This window comes from Hyperolius riggenbachi, chromosome 3, assembly GCF_040937935.1.
Source record: "Hyperolius riggenbachi isolate aHypRig1 chromosome 3, aHypRig1.pri, whole genome shotgun sequence".
Taxonomy (NCBI): Eukaryota; Metazoa; Chordata; class Amphibia; order Anura; family Hyperoliidae; genus Hyperolius; species Hyperolius riggenbachi.
The window spans coordinates 112,576,428-112,595,752 of NC_090648.1; the positions used below are offsets into that span (position 1 = coordinate 112,576,428).

Consider the following 19,325-nt stretch of genomic DNA (forward strand, 5'->3'; position numbering starts at 1 on the left):
GCTGTGGTGCCCTACGCCATGGCCTAGGTGGCCTTGGCCTAAATCCGGCCCTGGCTATACCCGGTGCTGTAAGCACCTGCAGCCTTATGGTTGGTATGCCACTGACTCCATCTTGATCCACAGCACAACGGTATGTTGGTAGAATTCTTCTACATTGCTTGAAGAATCTTGTCACGTTGATTATGGGCCACTAATGTTCATGTCACCTGAAAGCTTGGTTCAGCCTCTTTCCTTAGCCTCTGATTACCAACTGAAATGATTTGCTTCTAGTGATGTGCAGTAAGCAGGGATGTAACTGCCATGTATGCCCCCCCCCCCCCCCCCCCATGCAAAAAAAGGCCTCCTTGGTACATAGCTTGCATAATTCGCAGAATTATGATTGTGGGCATAATCAAAAATTCATAATATAGCAAAATCTATTCATCTAAAATCAAAATCTATGCAGAGTTTCGTAATTATGATCGTTTTTCATAATTATTATAGTTTTTCGTAATTACAATCGTTTTCAGAACGGAAACGAATCAGAGATTCTGCCATTCTCGAAATTGTGTTCTAGTCCACAGCCTCCTGATATATTTAAAGTGACAATGACCTTTGCATTATCAGATATTGCAAGGCCCAAAATCAAGTGTGTCAGCATGCATGACCACTAAGTGCACCTTGGCAAAGAGCACCTGTCTTAGAAGTGGCTGCAGATAGAGCCCCCTGATACATTTAAAGTGACAGCATGTGCAAAGGCCTTTGCATTATCAGTAATTGCAGTCAGTAATGAGTTATCAATGAGTGACTTTCCTGAGTTTAGTAATTACTTAAATTTGCATAATTACTATTAAAAAATGAAATTACGTTCATTTTTATAATTAAAATGACTATAGAAAATTTCTATAGAAAACCCGAAATTTTGCGTTAAACACGAATTTGCGCAGAAACACAAAATTACATGACGTAAATTTTGCTTACAGAATTCCGAATGACTGTTTCTATGGCAATTACGAAATTATGAATTTGCAACGCAGCGGCAAAATTCACATCCATAATTCCAGAAACACGAAATATTGCAAATTTTGGCTCAACACTAATTATATTTATTCCTTTGGCCTTAAAAGGAACCCGAAGTGAGAGACATATAAAGGATGCCAAATTTATTTTATTTTTATTTTATTTTATTTTAAACAATACCCGTTACCTGGCTGTCCTGTTGCTGGTCATTGGTGTCTGAATCACACTTGAAACAAGCATGCAGCTAATCTTGTCAGATTTTTGGCAGAAACATTTGAGCTGCATGCTTGTTCATGGTCTATGGCTAAGAGTATTAGAGGCAGTGGATCACCTGGATAGCCAGGCAATGTGCTAGGGAACCATTATACAGCACCTTGTATATAGCACCTGCACTATATGTTATTGCGTGTCGTCCATTCCAGCAGGCACATTTGAGAGGACCTGATTATAGGTGTTTGAGGGGTGAATTGTATACCCATCCCCCCTCAACACTATTCCTCCACATGTGCCTTATTTAGGTATTGTCCTTTTTCTTCTTTGATGGTGGAATAGCTACACCAGTCCTCCTTATACATATACAGGAAGCACTGGGGGATAAGCAAAGACCTCCACTATTCTCAGAGACCTATGAATAGATAATTTTTAGGACTTTACCAGGGGACACAGAATCTGGTGATCCCCCCTTGTTTCATTTTAAACTGATCTAACTATTTGCAAGGGATCCATGCTTGCATAATCTATACCTATAGAGCTTGTCCTTGGTGTCTCAGTGTATATATTCATGTCCCTGGTATATCACTCGGATAGTGTTTGATCAATGTGCATTGTTTAAAAGGAAATAAATATTTCAGCCTCCATATGTCTTTCACCTTGGGTCCCCTTTAAAAATACTACCTGTATGCTGATGTCATCTACAAATACCTGTCCAGTCTGGATCTGTATTCTCTTATCATACGTTTCAGTTACCTCTAATTCAACCAAATGGATTTGTGAGAAGTACTACCTTGCCCCCTTCATCCACATCTGTTTGGGTCTGAGCCCACTAACCCATTTGTGTTCACTTCTGTCCCCTTTTCGGCATCTGAAACACCGATGTGTTGCAGAAAATTGGACACAAATGCGTTAGTGGGCTCAGGCCCTTTATCTTTAAAGCGGAACTGAAGATCTATAAAAAAAAGTGTTTCCCTTACCTGGGGTTTCTGCCAGCCCCGTGCAACCTTCCTGTCCCGCTCTGGTCCTCCACCACCCTCTGTTATCCCACCTCCAGCTAGTTTTGGTTCGGTGTAGCAGGATGCTATAGCGGATGGAAACGCAAAGAAAGATACATGTGACCCGGGGCGCGCAGGCGCAATTGCCTCATCGGAAGTAACTAAACTAGTTGGGGGTGGGAGAACGGAGGATCGTGGAGGACAGCCACGGGACAGGAAGGCTGCACTGGGCTGGCAGAAGCCCAAGGTAAGTGAAACCCTTTGTTTTTTAGATCTTCAGTTCGGCTTTAAATGATTCTATTAATTAACTGCCTAACCATTTCACCAACATGATATCACATTTGAAATAGTTCTTTTCAAAATTGTTCACATCCAGAACATCTCCAAACCTGGCCAAATTTATTTAAGCTGCTCTTACCTCTGTGTTGCATCAACGTCTTGTTTTACCAATATTCTGTAAAACATCTGGGTACTGAATACTAGTGTTGGTGTTTGAATATGTTACATGGCATTCAAAACACCCGAATACTCCCAAAGCACTTTCTTTGTGTCCAAAATAATTGTGTACCCCACAGCTTTCAGTTCCGCTCATAAGAACTGAGCAAGAGGATCCAGTGGAAAAGATGCAGTGGATACTGACGGAATCAGTAGAAGTCTATGAGAATGGACAGCGTCCGTTCTCACTAGGCTGATTATCATATACTGTATGTTCTTCAGTTCTGTCACCTTCTTCTGCCTTCATCTGTCACCTCCACCCTCAGCCTTCTTCTGTAATCTTCTGTCTTCATCTGTCATCTTTTTATTGCCGCTTCTGCTTCCTCTCCTGGAGTATTAATGGCCCCAGCAGAAGCATACTACTAATTCTTCCCATTAGACTGAAACTAAACCAAAAGGAATCTTCCCTGCTCAGAGAGGATTCTCATTGGAATATATCACACCGGACTGCCCCTGTGCACTGTGTGGACCATGAACCAATGAGAATGTTCTCTGGAGAGGGCAGCAGTAGAGAGACCCATGCAACATGTTCCGATGGATGCACAACGGTGCCATTGTGATAGGCTGCAATGGACCTGAGATGGATCAGCATATCCATACAGGATACACTGGGAATGCACCATTTCACATCCATGATAGTGTGAACTTATAGTCTTTCATGTATCTTTAACTCAGTTGTAGAGGAGCGTTCCAGAGGACATTTTTTCGCAGTTGCACAGAAACTTCCACGACATCAGTAGTTAAATTGGAACCCAGCCTAATAGAATATTGATTTAGCTAGTAAAGTATTATATTTTTTGGACTATAAGACTCACTTTTTCTCCCCCCAAAAGTGTGTGTGTGTGGGGGAAATTCACTGCATCTTATAGGCCAAATGCAGGGAGGTTCTGACTTCTGAACGCCTGCCAATATGAACCTCCAACCTGCCGCAATGTCAGGGACTCCCTGTACTGTGCCCATGCAGAGGAGGACACAAGGGGACAAACGAAGGATACATGGGGACACAAAGGGGACACAAAGGAGCATAGAGGAAGACACAAGAAGGACAAAGTTATACACATGAGGAGACAGGAGGACACAAGGGGGACAGAGGAAGACACAGGGAGACACAAGAGGTACAAGATGCCCCTTCACCATGGAAGCACCAGGTTTAGTATAGATTTTTTTCTCCTGGTTTTTGTCCTCTAAATGTAGATGCATCTTATGGTCAGGAGCCGGTAAGTAATTTGTAATAAAAACATTGTCCTGCACTATGTCACTATGTCCACTTTTGGACCTGTGCTCAGTAAACAATGCAATTAAAGGGCCTCTTTAACCCAACAAAGGAAGTCCAATCACTGTACATGTTTGCCAATTTTTAGGAGAAAGCATAAGTTCTATAAACAACATTTCACGGGTCTGAACCAATTCTCCTTTTTCTCCTAAGTTTTCGCCTAGGAGATCATTTTCATCTTGTTTTAAATAACCTTTCAGCAACTGCAATTGAATAAGTACTAAAAAGTAGGTGAGGAAGTCCTGTCAAATTGTTCAGATTATTTTCTGCTTTCTTGTGGCTTAAAAGGCATTTTATTGATAAGATGTGAAAATATCCCCTAGGACAGTGATGGCTAACCTTGGCACTCCAGCTGTGGTGGAACTACAAGTTCCATGAATCAGAATCAGAATCATTTTATTCCGCCAAATACAGCAGAGCTATATTCGGAATTATTTGTGGTACACATGGCATAGACATAGTACAAGAAGACAAGACGCACAGCAAAAACAATTTAGAACTACGTTAATTGCATTAATGGTATAGGTCTGACCCCTACTAGTGGCAGTCCCGGGTCATCAGTTAGTGTTTTTCTACCTGCCAGGCAGGAGCAGTCCAATAAAATACTAATAGTAGTAGTAATAATAATGATGATAATGATGGCCCTCGTACAGACCCTGGGCAATCGAGAACAAGGGCGAGCAGCGGCGGGAGTTGACTGAGAGACCCCGCTAGGGCATACCAGTAGGCGAGCCTGACAGGGGGAGGTTGGAGTTCAGCAGCCGAACCGCTTTAGGGAAGAAGGTGTTCTTCCGCCTGGTGGTTTTGCATGGTATAGTCCTGTAGCGGCGGCCCAATGGGAGGAGCTTGAAGTAGCAACTGCCTGGGTGGGAGGGGTCACGGGAGATCATGGTGGCCCTCTTCCTCATCCTAGCTAGTGGAGGAGATCAAGAGGTGGAAGAGGAGACCCTATGATCTTCTCTGCGTCCGTTATGACTCTCTGCAGTTTGTGCTTGTCGCTGGCCGTTGCCCCTGCGTACCAGACAATGACTGAGGAGCAGAGGATGGATTCTACAGTGGCAGTATAGAAGCTTGTTAGCAGTTTCCGGGGCATGCCGAATCTCTTCAGTTGGTGCAGGAAGAACAACCTCTGCTGAGATTTCTTCTGAACTTTGGAGGTGTTCTGCCCCCACTTCAGGTTGTTGGTGAGAGTCATGCCGAGGAACTGCACTGATGTCACCCTAGAGACTTCGGTACCCCCGATGAGGACAGGTGGGAGGGGGAGAGGGTTCCTCCTGAAGTCTACGACCAGTTCAACTGTCTTTGCGGCATTTAGTACTAGGTTATTGTCCCTGCACCAGTTGCAGATTCTCTCGACTTCGCTGCGGTATTCATGCTCTCCGTTGCTGCCAATTAGGCCGATGATAGTGGTGTCGTCTGCAAATTTGATGACTTTCACAGAGTCTGCGGATGAGGTGCAATTGTTGGTATAGAGGGAGAACAATAGTGGTGACAGTACACAGCCTTGTGGAGCCCCTGTATTGGTGGTTCTAACGCTGGAGTAGCAGTTGCCGAGCTTCACCTGTTGCATTCTGTTTGTCAAGAAGTCCTTGATCCATGTTCGGAGGGTGGGATCTACTCCGAGCTGCTTCAGATTGGTGTGCAGGATGTCCGGGCAGATCGTGTTGAACGCTGAGCTAAAATCCAGGAACAGGATCCTAGCGTAGGAGGCAGGGTTGTCCAGGTGCTCGGTGATGTATGCTAGGCTGGCATTGATGGCGTCCTCCACGGATCTGTTTGCCCTATAAGCGAATTGGAGCTGGTCGAGGTGGGCGTCCGTGTACCTCTTCAGGTGGGCAAGGACCAGCCGCTCAAGGAGCTTCATAATGTTGGAAGTTAGGGCCACTGGTCGGAAGTTGTTGTGCTCAGTGCTGCCGGGTTTTTTGGGGACTGGCACAATTGTGGACCGCTTAAAACAGGAGGGGACTGTGCCGTCCGATAAAGAACGCTTGAATAAGGAGGTGAGCACAGGGGCTAACTGATCGGCACAGGTTCTCAGGCAGTTCGACGACACTCCATCTGGGCCAGAAGACTTCCTGGGATTCAGCTTCCGGAGGTGCCGGAGTACCTCTAATTCATGAACAGCTACAGGAGCCAGGGCGCCAAGTTCACCCGCAGGGGGGTCCCCTTAGCCATGGCTGTTAGGTCCTCGTGCTGGTTAGGTTGTTGCTCGAACCTGCAGTAGAACTCATTGAGTTCCTCCGCCAGCCTGAGGCTCGGGGTCGCAGACTGAGGTACGGGTTTGAAGTTCGTGGCTGCTCTCAGGCCCTTCCATACCTCCCGTGTATTGTTTGATTGGAGACAGAGCCCCAGCTTGTCGGAGTAGGCCCTCTTTGCTAATCGCAGTTCTCTTTTCAGGGCGTACCTGGCCTCTCTGTATTTCTCGGGGGAGCCAGACCTATGCGCTTCCTCCTTGCGTTTCCGAAGTCGGCGGAGCTTGTCATTAAACCAAGGCTTGTTGTTGGGGAAGACCCTGAAGGTCTTTGATGGAATACACGCCTCTTCGCAGAAGCTAATGTAGGAGGTGACATTCTCAGCCCATTCCTCGAGGGAGGGTGCCTCCAGGGTCGACCAGTCGGTGGTATCAAAGCAAGCTTGGAGTTCCAGTTTTGCCTCTGCTGTCCATTTTTTGATGGTTTTGACTGTGGGCTTAGAGGACTCCAGGAGCCTCCTGTAAGTGGGGATCAAGTGGATTGTGTCATGGTCGGAGTTACCCAGGGGGGCCCCTTGGATGGCCTTGTATGCGTTCTTATGAACCGTGTAACAGTAGTCCAGGGTGTTGCCGTTTCTGGTGGGGCAGGTTATGTGCTGCTTGTAGCGGGGCATCTCCTGTCGTAGGTTCGCCTTGTTAAAGTCGCCCAGGATGATGAAGAGGGCCTCAGGGAGGGATGTTTCCCACTGCGAGATACAGTCACTGAGGGCTTGCAGTGCAGACTTGGAGCATGCGTCGGGAGGGATGTAGACCCCAACAAGGACAAGGGAAGAGAACTCCCTGGGGGAGTACTGAGGCCTGCAGTTTATGGCCAGAAACTCAACATCTGGGGTGCAGGTCTTTTTGAGAGTGGTGATGTTGGAGCACCAGGAGGTGTTGATGTAGAAGCAGATACCCCCCCCTCTCGTTTTCCCAGAGAGGGCCACGTCACGGTCTGCTCTTAGGAGGTTGTAGCCAGGCATGTGTAGAGAGTTGTCAGGGATGCTGTCGCTCAGCCAGGTCTCAGTGAAACAGAGAACAGGGGTGTTCTTGCTGATCTGGGGTTTGCTGCCGAGTAGGAGGAGTAGCTCGTCCAGTTTGTTGGGGAGTGAGCAGACATTTGCAAGTAGGATGGCAGGGACGGGAGTGCGTAGTCCTTTTCTTTTTAGTCGGACCTAGGCCCCTGCCCTCCTACCTCTGTGGTGGCGTTTGTTCGGTGCTCGCTTGGAAACGAGGTATTCGATGTGGGCAGTGACAGCATTCAACAAGGGGGAGCCCCATGGAGGCCTGGGGCTGTCCGGGGGTTCCCATTTAAGAAGGGCTTCTCTGGATAGGGTGGCAAAATTTTGTGACCGTTCTGTGCCCATGGTACAAGTGCCTCAGTAGGAGGTGGTATTTGGGTTTAGGGCAGAGGGTGGCATGGGCTGCAGCAGAGTCGGAAGTCTGGTGGAGGATCACGGGGAGCACACCCGGGACGAGTGGTGGGTCACAAGGAGCAGTGTAGGGTCACAAGGAGTGGTGCAGGGTCAGACTACGGCAGTGCAGAGTCGGGCTTGACACCAGGCCCAGCACAGTATATGGTCCAGGGAGGGGTTGTTGAGCAGACCACACAGCGCAGTATAGGGCCCAAGTAGGTGGTATTGAGCAAGCAGCACAGTGTGAATGGCCCCGGTGGACGGTATGGAGGCACAAATAGTGGTCTCAGGTGCAGTGGTATACAGTACAGGCCCGGTAGTGGTCTGAAATGCAGCACGGCCATACAGTGCAGGCATACAGTATGGGCTCAGTGGGAGTTCAAGGTGCAGTGGTATGCAGTCCAGGCATGGGTGGAAAGCTGGGGTGCAGAGTGGCAGACATAAAAGCACAGCAAGTGATGGTGATGGCAAGTGATGGTAAACCCATTAAAAGTTTGTAGCTCACCGTTCTAGGATGCAGAATGCAGGACACCAGGTCCAGAGTGCCGCTCGCCCTTTCTGAACGCAGGCCTGTGATCCTGCTGGGTGCTGGGGTGATGTTGCTGGCCAGAGGAGCCGGTCTGCCTGCTGGGGCTGGATGGAGCCAGAGGGACAGCGCTGGATTGGTGGTAGAGGAGGAATGCTGCCAGCCGGCGACTTTACTTCAGGGGTGGTGGGGCCTAGTGACCACGTGCTTGAGGCCGTCCTGCCTTCCAGGGGCCGAGAGGTGATGGCAGAGGAGCCCCGCAGACTGCAGAGGAGAGGCGGCAGTAGGAGACCATCCGCAGCGGTGATGGGGAGGCGGCAGGGCGGTTCCGGAGGTGATACGGGGGCCCAGAGAAGCGGAGGCTGAAAACTGCCACCAGCCGCTGGGAACAGTGAGGTGGCAGGAGCCGGATAGCGGTGGCAGCCGGGGATCCGGAGCGGGATCCTGGGAGAACAGAGCACGAGGGGACCATCCGGCAGGAGGAGACCATCCGCAGCGGTGATGGGGAGGCGGCAGGAGGCAGGACGGTTCCGGTGCTGATATGGGGGCACAGAGAAGCAGAGGCCGAGCAGCCACAGGGAACAGAGGCATTGCAATACACTGATAGCTCTAAGCATAGCTCGGGGAGGCAGAGACATGATGGGATTTGTAGTTTTGTCACAGCTGGAGTGCCAAGGTTAGCCATAACTGCCCTAGGAGAAACTTAAGAGAAAAGGTGAATTAGATTGGGCCCCATGTAGTCATGTTCCATACAGTCAGGGCCACGCCGAGGCAGAGACGAGAGAGGCTCCAGCCTCAGGCCGCAGTGTAGGAGGGGCGCACAACTCACTCAGCTATGATTCCCCTATTGTGTTTGAAGCAGAGAGAAATAAGAAAATGTGATACATGGCAGTGACTGCAAGCCAGATAATCAAGGTGCGCCCCTCCATCCTCCCACCCCAGCTGTCAGTGTGTGACGGCTGGGGTGGGAGGGATGGAGGGGCGCACTTTGGTGTCTCAGCCTTGGGTGCTGGATGACCTTGTCCCGACTCTGCAAACAGTGATTTCCATAGGTCTGATTCAACTCTGTCCAATGGGTAAACATCAACTTAAAGGAAATATGAAGTGAAAATAAACTTATGAGATAATGATTTGTATGTGTAGTACAGCTAAGAAATAGAACAGCAGTAGCCCAGATATTAGTCTCATATTGTTTCCAGTACAGGAAGAGTTAAGAAACTTCACTAGTTATCTATGCAAAAGAGCTTATTTGAGTTCTCCGACTAATTTGGCAATTACACCAAGCTTTGCTTTTTTAGTAGTAGGGCTTTTTGGTTCCTTTTATCCCCCTATACATTCCTAGTAGTTTGTGTCACCCTGAGCTGCTTGGTTACTCTGTTGTACTCGTCCAAGCCCGATCTCATACAGCCTTATCAATCCCTGCCATGTACTGATGAGGACCAAAAGTCTGAAACAGGCTGTCTACATGTGGGGTTGATATGGCTGTGTAAAACTTAAAGCTATAGGCTTGCTATACACCAGCGGTTCTGGATGCTTGCTTGGCTTAACAAGGGCGAAAAGGGATAATTTGCATATTTAGTGGTAGTGCATTGTGGGTAACTACAAATGTTCACTTATAACTGAATTATTGCAAATTTCCTTCTGTTTTAAGAAGGCAATTACACCAAGCTTAGTCAGAGAGCAATGCTATTTTCTGAAGCACTTATCTCAACCTGTCTCTCACTGTTCTTTGCTACAAATGTTCTAGTAACTTCCTTAGCGGTAATCCCAAATCAGGCTCGGGACAGAAATACGTAGTTTACAGCTAAGGTATTCCAGAGTGAGTTTTATATGCAGGAGTTGTTGCAGATCTCTCTATGGTATGTTTTTGGTTAGTGTTTTTAGGGTCTAAAAGCTTGTGAAAAAATAGCTCGGCTTTTAGATCCTAAATCTGGAATCTACACATACAATTCATTATATCATAAACTGTTTTTTTTTTTCGCTTCAGTGTCACTTTAACTTCATATAGTGTATAACTTGTGTGAGCTGAGTGTGTTGTACCCTAAAATGTGCAAGGTTTATGAACTGCATGCACCAGGTATGAATTCACTGTGTTAAGCTAAGAGTCTGAATGTGTGTTCCCAATGAGGTTGAATCAACTTGTAATCTATGCTAAATGGCTAGTGTTAGGATGCAAATGTTTTTCTATGAATGTGCATTGGATAAATAACATTTTTGGGGGAATCTGGTCCCACCTATTTCAAATGTAATTTATTGAATGGCTTTATAAAAGAAGATGAGCATTCAATTTTTGTATTTATTTCTTTGGGTTCAGCTCTCAGGCTTCGTGATGGAGATATAATTCCTAGTGATATATGCTGATCAATCGGCAGGGCCGGGCCGAGGCAGAGGTGAGGGAGGCTCCAGCCGCAGGGCACAGTGTAGGAGGGGACACACAACTCACTCAGCTATCGTTCCCCTGTTGTGTTTGAAGCAGAGAGAAATAAGAAAAGTGGCAGTGACTGCAAGCCAGATAACTAGAGATTAAGGTATTGGGGGGTAATAAGAGGCGACCAACAACTGATAAGACACAGCTCAAGCCAATCCAACTATCGGATTGACTTGACGAACAACTGAGAGAAGTTGTGTCCAACATGGCAATGTGTACAGAAGTCTGCTATGACTTTTCAATGACTTCCATTACTAACTAGAACATGTTAGTTTTTCACCAGTTGAGTTACAATATATACATTTGTAGTTGTTCGTCAAGTTGTCCGTCAAATCGTTCTGTGTGTATAATAGTTGTTTACACGCCAAGATGTATCTTTCCAACTTTTTTAATCGTAGTTGTTTGTAAAGTTGTTTATAGTAAAAGACTTGTTCAGCATGTGTATGTGGCTTTAGATCAAAAGGATCTAATAACTTGGTCACCCCCAGAATCCACCTCACAACCTTTGGAGACAGAGCATTTTGCCATGCTGCCCCTACACTTTGGAAATCCCCACCACACCAAATCAGGACATATCCATCCCTGGAAGCATTTAAAGAGACTGTGAAGTCTCTCAAAATACAGGCTTTTCTTTAAAAAACCTCTTTAACATCAATGCCCTAACTGAAACACCGCACCCCCGCGGCTGAACACTAAATAAATCACCCCAAACTCCCAGGGCAAAAATCCACAACTTCCTTGGTCGTGTATTTAGCTGCCTGGGGGAGGCAGAGCTTCGGGCTGTAGCTCTGCCTCCATGCGCATCAATCAGCACATATCTCTGCCTCTCCCCTGCTCCTCTCAGTGAAAGATAAAGAACCTCTAGAATCAACTATCTGGGTGCTCTGTAATGTTAATAACAATAGTAGTAGTAGTAGTAGTAAGTAGTAGTAGCCAATGTATTTCTTTAAATGTCTACAGTAGTAAAAATGTTTCTGTACCGTGTTAGCCAAACAATATATGTAGGTAGAAAAAAACAAAGTCTTGGAAAAGTAATACCTTTTAACCTCCCTAGCGTTCTAGACGAGCTACGATTTGAATAATTTTTTTTTTTAAACACGCAGCAAGCACTTTACTTGCTGTGTGTCCTACCTAATCGCCGCCGATCCGCCGCTACCCGCCGCGATACAGGCCCCCCCACCGAGACCCCATACGCTGCCTGGCCAATCAGTGCCAGGCAGCGCTGAGGGGTGGATCGGGACTCCCTGTGACGTCACGACGTCGATGACATCACGACGTTCGTCGCTATGGCGACAGGGGAAGCCCTCAAGGAAATCCCATTCAGAACGGGATTTCTGGACGAGCAAACGCGCCGGCGCCGATCGGAGGGCAGGGAGGGACGCCGCAGGGAGGGGGAATCATGTAGCTAGCGCTAGGCTAGCTACATGATTAAAAAAAAATGTGCAAAAAACATCAGAACGCCAGGCAGGTTAATGGCTAACTGATAAAGTTAAATAATGCAAGCTTTCTGGGATCTAGTCCCCTACTTCAGGCATATTTCCAGATGTTAGCTGTAGTAAAACACTGATGCAGGGAAATGGCAAACATGAAGATGACAGTTGTGTTGGTTGCTGTTTAGCAGTTAGATATCAGGTGATCAGCAGGCTGGAGCCAGTGAGCTCATGCAAGTAAACATGAAATCTAGCAGGTTTCTGAAGATAGTGAAGCTAAGTCAATCATGTTACATAAGGAGTCATGAATCCCATTCCACAATTTAAACCTTCTGTTAATGTCTTAAACATTTTCATAAATTTGTACTCAGAAATCTTTCTTGCTTGTTCATTTTTGAAGTTACCCTTAAAAATAAGTACTTTGAGATCTTGCATGCTGTGTCCTGGTTCACAGAAGTGTTGGCCCACTGGTGTGTCCATTTTACCTTCATTGATTTTAAAGCGGTGATGGTTCATTCTTGTGCGCATTGGGTCTGTGAGTCATCCAATGTTGTATACATGATACGCTGCATGAAATGCCCCTCAAGAGGAATCTATATAGGAGAAACAAGACAAAAACTGCAGAATCATCTAATCATTCTCACTGCAGTTTGTGATGGCTATTAATCGCAAATGCGCTGCATGCAGCACTTAGGGAATGATCACACTGTGATTCTCGTTCTTTTGAACCAGAATCACAAACGCAAATCGCCGTAAATCACAATATTTTGCCCGCTAAATCGCGATCGCGGACGCAATTGTGGTTCAGGGCTCAATGTGAATTAGCCCTTAGTGGCTATTCACACTAATACCTGAATACAAAAAAGCATGATGACTAGTGGAGGTGGCAAAGTAAAACCCCTTTTGAAGTAAAAAAACGTTTTTTTCAGAGTAAGGAGAGCTTAAACTGTTTCTGAGGTTCTTAACTTTGGCCTGTGTACCCCACAAAGAGATATCACCTGCACGATTAACTGTGCATGGTGCGTGGTGATTCCGGAAGAGAGGCATTCTTTCATTGAAAAGTGTTCCTCACAGGTCGCACCACAGAAGAAACCTGTGGCGCAAACTTTCGGTACCGTTGTGGTGCGATCATATAACAATCGCACCACAATAAGTGTAAAAGGGGCCTTAGTATTTGTTTTCCTGCCTCAGGGTCAAGCTAAGATTTAGAGGAGCTCTGCTAGCCTCTATCATTTCAATTCCCCTCATACCGGTATCTCCTAAGTTTAGATAGCATGAGAGCATGGCTGTTGGTGTGGAGCCATTGTCTACAGCACTGTTCTTATCACTATCTTTCCTGTACTCTGTATTCCTCAAAATAAAGCCTTTTTTTAAGTTTTCCCTTACTTCTTGCTGTGTCCATGTTCTACACTTGCTCCCGACATTTATACTATGGGCATCCATCTAGATTCCAAGATTGAGAGCGTCATATGAGAGAAGTTCAAAAGTGGAAAGAGTTTTCAACCACTTAGGGGTAGTGTAGACTAAATAGGACATAACAGTATGAGACAGTGGAGTAGATTGCCATACGTCAGACAATTTGTGGTTGTGCCATTGCAGTGGCGAGCAAATCCACAACAAAATAGATAGCTTAATATAGGACAACCTGCAATCATGTAAAATATTACAGCTTTTTCCTAAATCCAGGCCAGGTTCACAGAATAATTTTTGTTTTCTGATAGAACATAGAACCAGCGAACCCTATTAGTTTGAATTGCAGTGTATATTCTAGAATTGTGCAATGATGTTGGAACTTGGCAATGATTGTATCACAAAATGCCCACATACCTGCCATAGAACTTACCACCTTCCCTCTCTCATATGTTCACATTGTTACTGCTTCTGGGGGACTGTCTGATCCAAAAACAGCACTTGGCTATGCCCACTTTCCCCACATGACCATGTTCCTTTCCTGTCACCTCTTAATCCTGTGCCCATCCTGTGCATTGGTTTGAATGGAGAGGCAGAAATACCCTACAGTCTGGAAGCCTTTGGGCCATTCCTGTGCATGCTAAATGCAAGGACATCACCTGATATGTCCACATGCACAGGGAGCAATGACATGGGTAGGGCCACTACAGAATCTAGATTTACAGGGCTGACTGGGTATGTGGTTGTTTCCAAGGCAAGTTTTCTGGTATTTCCACCTTCCATGTCTTTACCTCTTGCATGTAATGGAGCCCTCTTTCCATGTGTAATGGTCTTTTTCTGTGTACCCCTCTTTGTGCAACACCAACCCAACACCCCTTATTTGGCAACAACCTTTTTTCTGTATATTTTAACTCCCCTCTTCTGTGTGAAGCTTCTCATTTCAAGCTTTCTTTTTGTGTTTGGAGCTTGGTATTCCATGTGTTGCAGCCTGCTCTTACATGTCATAATTCTCCTCTTGGCCAAAATTGATGTGGACTTTGCAGAAAACCAGCCCTACAGAAGCCAGTGAGCAAAGCAGCTAGCAAAGGTCTACAGGCTATGGGGCTGCTCCAATGCAGCCTATGAAGCAGACCAAAACGTTAAAGTTTTAAAATCAGCAGAATCTCTACATGAATGAAACTTCCAGTATGAGGGATATGTTTATGTTAGCTTGCTGTCAATCATGCTTATCTTCTGTCTCCTACTTTACGTAAATGCGCCAGAGCAAGCAGGCAGATAAGGGGATGTAACTCTTGACTGCACTGACTGCATACTTGCTCCAGTTGAGCTTCATAAAACTTCTTTCATGATCATTCCAACTGATGATCCACCAGCAAGCAAGTTTGAGTTCATTTCAGGCACATTTAGCTAGCCTAATCAGCATGTACTGTTCTATGGACAGCAGAGGGGGATGAGGAGCTAAGGGACTTCGAGCAGGGCATGAGGACAAAGCAACTAGCCCAAAAATTCCACCAAAGCCATTGGTTTTTCTCCCAATTTTTGATGGAAGCAGAAGAGGAAGGAATATGCCTCTACAGAAACTAGACTGACAATTAATCCTTTTGATTGTCACATACTGTAACTTATGTCTGTATGTATTTTAGTGTCACACAGTGAAGGTAGACATAGTGTAAGCTATACCATGGGACAACCACAGTATGACGTACAGAGCATACACCTCTTGGTACGCAGTGCATTCCTGATGTTGTATAGACAATACAGCCATTATACATATGTTTATCACAGGAAATGCCTTATCTATGTTTAATAAGATAAAAGCCCAATTGTATCTCTTTCATTGAGCGATGGATGCTTTCCAAGATCAAATTTTGAAATCGGCATGTTTGTTCGTTCTAGCCTATATAAAGGAAAAGGAGAAAGAACCTGTACCCACTCTTTCTTTCTTAGACTCTTTGCTTTGAAGATCATACACAATGAAGACCTTGGTGAGTAGTGTTACTTTCTGTTGTAACATATTGTAGATATCTATAATAAGATCAACTGAGAACTATTCAGACCTGTCTGCATCTACCACACTTGGTACCTAATATGCATCCTTGGTTGCAGTAGATACCGTACTTGAAGAAAGACTTTCGTTAAAAAAACAACATCTCATGTCATCATCATGTCAAGGATTTTTAATTATAAATGGTTCTTCTTAGTTCAAGTCTGTTGGTCTAGTTCTGATGATTATTATATCTTTTAATTATCTAGTAGTTCCTTCACAATTTAGCAATCTCAATAGAAAAAACGGTGGAGTAGAGAAACCACTAGCAGGTAAGTCCCAAAAGCTAGATGGGCTTATGAAGATGAGTTGGGATTGTACAAAAAATATATACTGTATTTTCCACCCTATATGACGCTCTGGAATATAAGACACACCAGTGCGAAAAACAGGGAAAAAATATACCTGGTGCATTAATGTTCCAGGAGCATCTTGTAGATGTTCTCCCATAATTGGTATTCTCATGTGTCCCCCATGTGTCCTCCTATGTCCACTTCTGTATTCAGGTGTCCCCTTCTGTCTTTCTTTATGTCCACAGTTGTACTCATGTATCCCCTTCTGTCCTCCCTTCTTTCCCCTTCTGTCCCCAGGTGTCCCCCCTTCTGTCCCCTCTGTGCCCACTTTGTCCTGCGCCTCACTTCCCTCCCCCATGTCCTTGCTACACTCCACAGTGTCCCTGCTACACCCCTCGTGTCCCCACTACACTCCCCCATGTCCCCGCTACACTCTCCCGTGTCCCTGAGCAGCCGACAGATCCCTCTCGAATCTGATTTGATCAGAGAGAGATTTGTTTCTTGTTGAATCTGACCATCATCACCTGATGTCAGAGATGGTCGTAGTGAGCCAACTTCGCTACGCTGGAGCTATGCGCAATTACGCTTCATCAAACTACGGCTTCGAAATCAAATATTTGCTTCGTATGCATTTTGTAGACTACGTGTTAAAATACGCAATTACGCGTAGTGTGAAGCGTAGTGTATGAGGATGCTTATGCCCGTATGCGTAAAATTTTCCGCATTAATTCCTCTGCAAATATGCGTTCATTCCGCTTTCCAATGCGTACATTTGTAAGCATACAATTAGTGATGACTGAAGCTGATTTAGAAGGTAAACATAACTGACTATATTGTTATCTCTCCATTTCAGGTGATCTTTGCAGCTCTCCTTGGAACTCTGCTTGCTAATGATGTAAGAGAAAATTGGATTTCCTGTATCGTTTCTTTAAATGCAGATGTAAAGATCAAGCAAACCCTCCTGCAGTAAAGTAACAGCATCCACTGCTGTGATAGTGATAACTGTGTTTAAATGGAAATCATATTTTCCGATATCAGTACTGTCCTTATAAAAAGCATTTTTTTCTGCGTATTTGTGGTTAGATGTAAAATCTGTGTTATAGTTACACTTCCTTTAATAAGACCCTTCTAGAATTAGCAAGCCGTAGGCAGCCTTTGATTAGCATATTCTGGATGTTTTGATTGGATTGTCGAATTGGATATGTGTAACCTTTTAACATTCTCCCACAGAACGTTGACGTGAGCAACTCAGGGAACGTTGGTGGCGGTGTGCACCAGAATGTGAACATCAACAACCAGGACCATGTGGCCAATATCAACAATCTGAATGGCTGGAACTCCTGGGATTCTGTGTGTGACTACGGCAGGGTGAGTCCTCCCAGGAGGCTTCCATTTTCTTAGATGATGACAAGGATGGGTTTGCTTTCACAAAAGTATTGCATAACTCCTGGCCAGGCTGAAATCCAATAGCCTATAAATATTGAAAATTACCCTCAATACATACTACACGTTTTATCCACAAATAGCTTTCCTTACACTTTCCTAGTGGTTCTGGGTCAATGTGAGCTATCTGGGTATTCTGTAGTACTGGTCAAAGCCCTATCCCATAGAGCCGTATCTATCCATGCCATGCATTGATGAGGACCAGAAAATCTGAAACAGTCTGTGTGCAAGTTGGGTTGATGTTGCTTTGTAAAATACATTAGCTACAGGCTCACTATACACAAGTGGTTCAGGATCTGAGCCTAGTGTCCTTGGCACAAAGAGATGATTTGCATATTTGGGAGTGATGCATCATGGGATACCACAAATGCCTGCTTAAAGCTGAATTGTCAAAAATATGTTTTAAGAAGGCAAATTATACTCATAAATAACTTTTCCTTGGCCTTGATTTCTGACCCTTGGTGCTCCATTTGTAGCCTCAACATGTAGCAGGTTAGAGAAATACCCTTCTGGCTTTATCTGAGATTCTAAAATGTGATGTGAGTGTGATTATGTAACCCGTAGTGGATAAGGCTGAACCCTACAATGTAATGCCCACACACTTGGGTTAATATTGTAACACTCAAAGTTAGAAATTTACAGTCCAGCAACTGTTTAAACTCCTCTCTAGGACACAGGATTTTGGGGCAAAAAAAGTTATTGAGGCTGTATTACTTTTGCCAGTATGCATCATTTATCTTATTAAGCAGAGGTGCTAAAGCTCTGAACTTGTACTTACACTAACTAGCTAACTACAAACCTGAAGCACATCTAAGCAGTGGCTTAGCAATTGGGGATGCAGAGAGGTTGCGACTACAATGGGGCCCTTAGGCCAGAGGGGGCCTCCCTCGCCTGCAGTATTAGCTCTTTATTTGCCCTGTGCTGGTAATAATCATGTCTATAGATGCTTTGTATAGTAGTAATCATTAACAAACTGTTCCCCATCCCGTTCTTTTTTTTGGTGCACCGTATCTTATGTATAGAGTGCTTGGGGGGGCCAATGTAAAACTTGCACTGGGGCCCATAGCACTTTACATATGCCACTGCATCTAATGGCAAAATTGAAAAACTTTTAGCTGGGTTAATGCTGTGAGTTCTGCACTCCTCTGCCAGTCTTACCTCACAGAAGGGTAATTTTTGTAGTGTAGTTGGTGTGCTGCACACTGTAGTCTTATTTTGTCTGCACCTGCCTGATTGCCATAACTATAGATCTCTTCACACACCTGGTTCTACACAGCTCTACCATGCATACACTACTAACACTACATGGCACAACTTGCACATGTGCCACCTAGTGTTAGTGGACAGAAGGCCAGTTTTTACTGTACATCTTAACACTGATTAGCTTTTGTTCCATGGTGATCAGTATTTTGACCCATAAACATTTCCATTTGAAGTCAATGGGAATAAAAAAAAAAGCCAGATACAAGATCCTCTCTAAGGAGAGGGAGTCCTATAGAGCCGCTCCTCTCTCAGTCCCCATTCCAGCGCTGGCTCCCCGGGAGCAGTATTCAACCAATTTGGTCAAATACTGCTCTAATCCTCCAGCCAAGTGCTCCCGAAGACGGGCCGCTCCGTACTATCAAGAGCCCTCTCTCGCGCGAACTCGCACGTGCACAGTATGGATCCACCTGTCTTGGGAGGACTCGGCTCCCGAAGACTTCCGAAGTCCCCTGTGGCAGGGGATTCAAACCGGAGAGCTTCAGCTTCAACGAGGGGACCAAGAGAAGAGCAGGAAAGCTCTATAGGACCCAGAGCCTTCCCTCTTCTTAGGTAAGTATCTGGCTCTTTTTTTTTTGTTTTGATTCCCATTGATTTTAAATAGAGCAGCAGATCACAAACCCCAATTATTATTTCTAACCAAGAGAAATTAGCGGTACAGCCTAACTGACTTGAAATGTTGCTGTGTACTGCTTCTTCTTAAAGTAGCAATCTACAATAAACTTGTGACCAAGAGTTAGTAACACATTTCATTTTATCTTCATTTCATCTTCATTTTAGCCCTCGGCGTCCTTTACTTTGAAAGTAGCTGATTCTGTTTACAGACCCTTGGTCACCACTTTATAAAAATAGAAATTAATACTAAATTGTT

General features: G+C 45.2%; 1 protein-coding gene across 3 annotated transcripts in view; it reads left to right on the forward strand.

Annotated features, from left to right (window-relative positions):
• The window catches only part of LOC137561112 (gastrokine-1-like), a 98,106-nt gene that overhangs the window by 75,023 nt on the left and 3,758 nt on the right, over window positions 1-19,325 (forward strand). For 2 of the 3 annotated variants that reach the window (XM_068272366.1, XM_068272367.1), the window contains 3 exons: window positions 15,311-15,399; window positions 16,605-16,646; window positions 16,982-17,119. In XM_068272366.1, the coding sequence (XP_068128467.1) occupies window positions 15,388-15,399; window positions 16,605-16,646; window positions 16,982-17,119 (192 nt within the window). In that variant the 5' untranslated portion in view covers window positions 15,311-15,387. Of the gene's footprint in view, window positions 1-12,221; window positions 12,242-15,310; window positions 15,400-16,604; window positions 16,647-16,981; window positions 17,120-19,325 lie in introns of those variants that run through there. The other variant, XM_068272368.1, reaches the window with a different exon arrangement.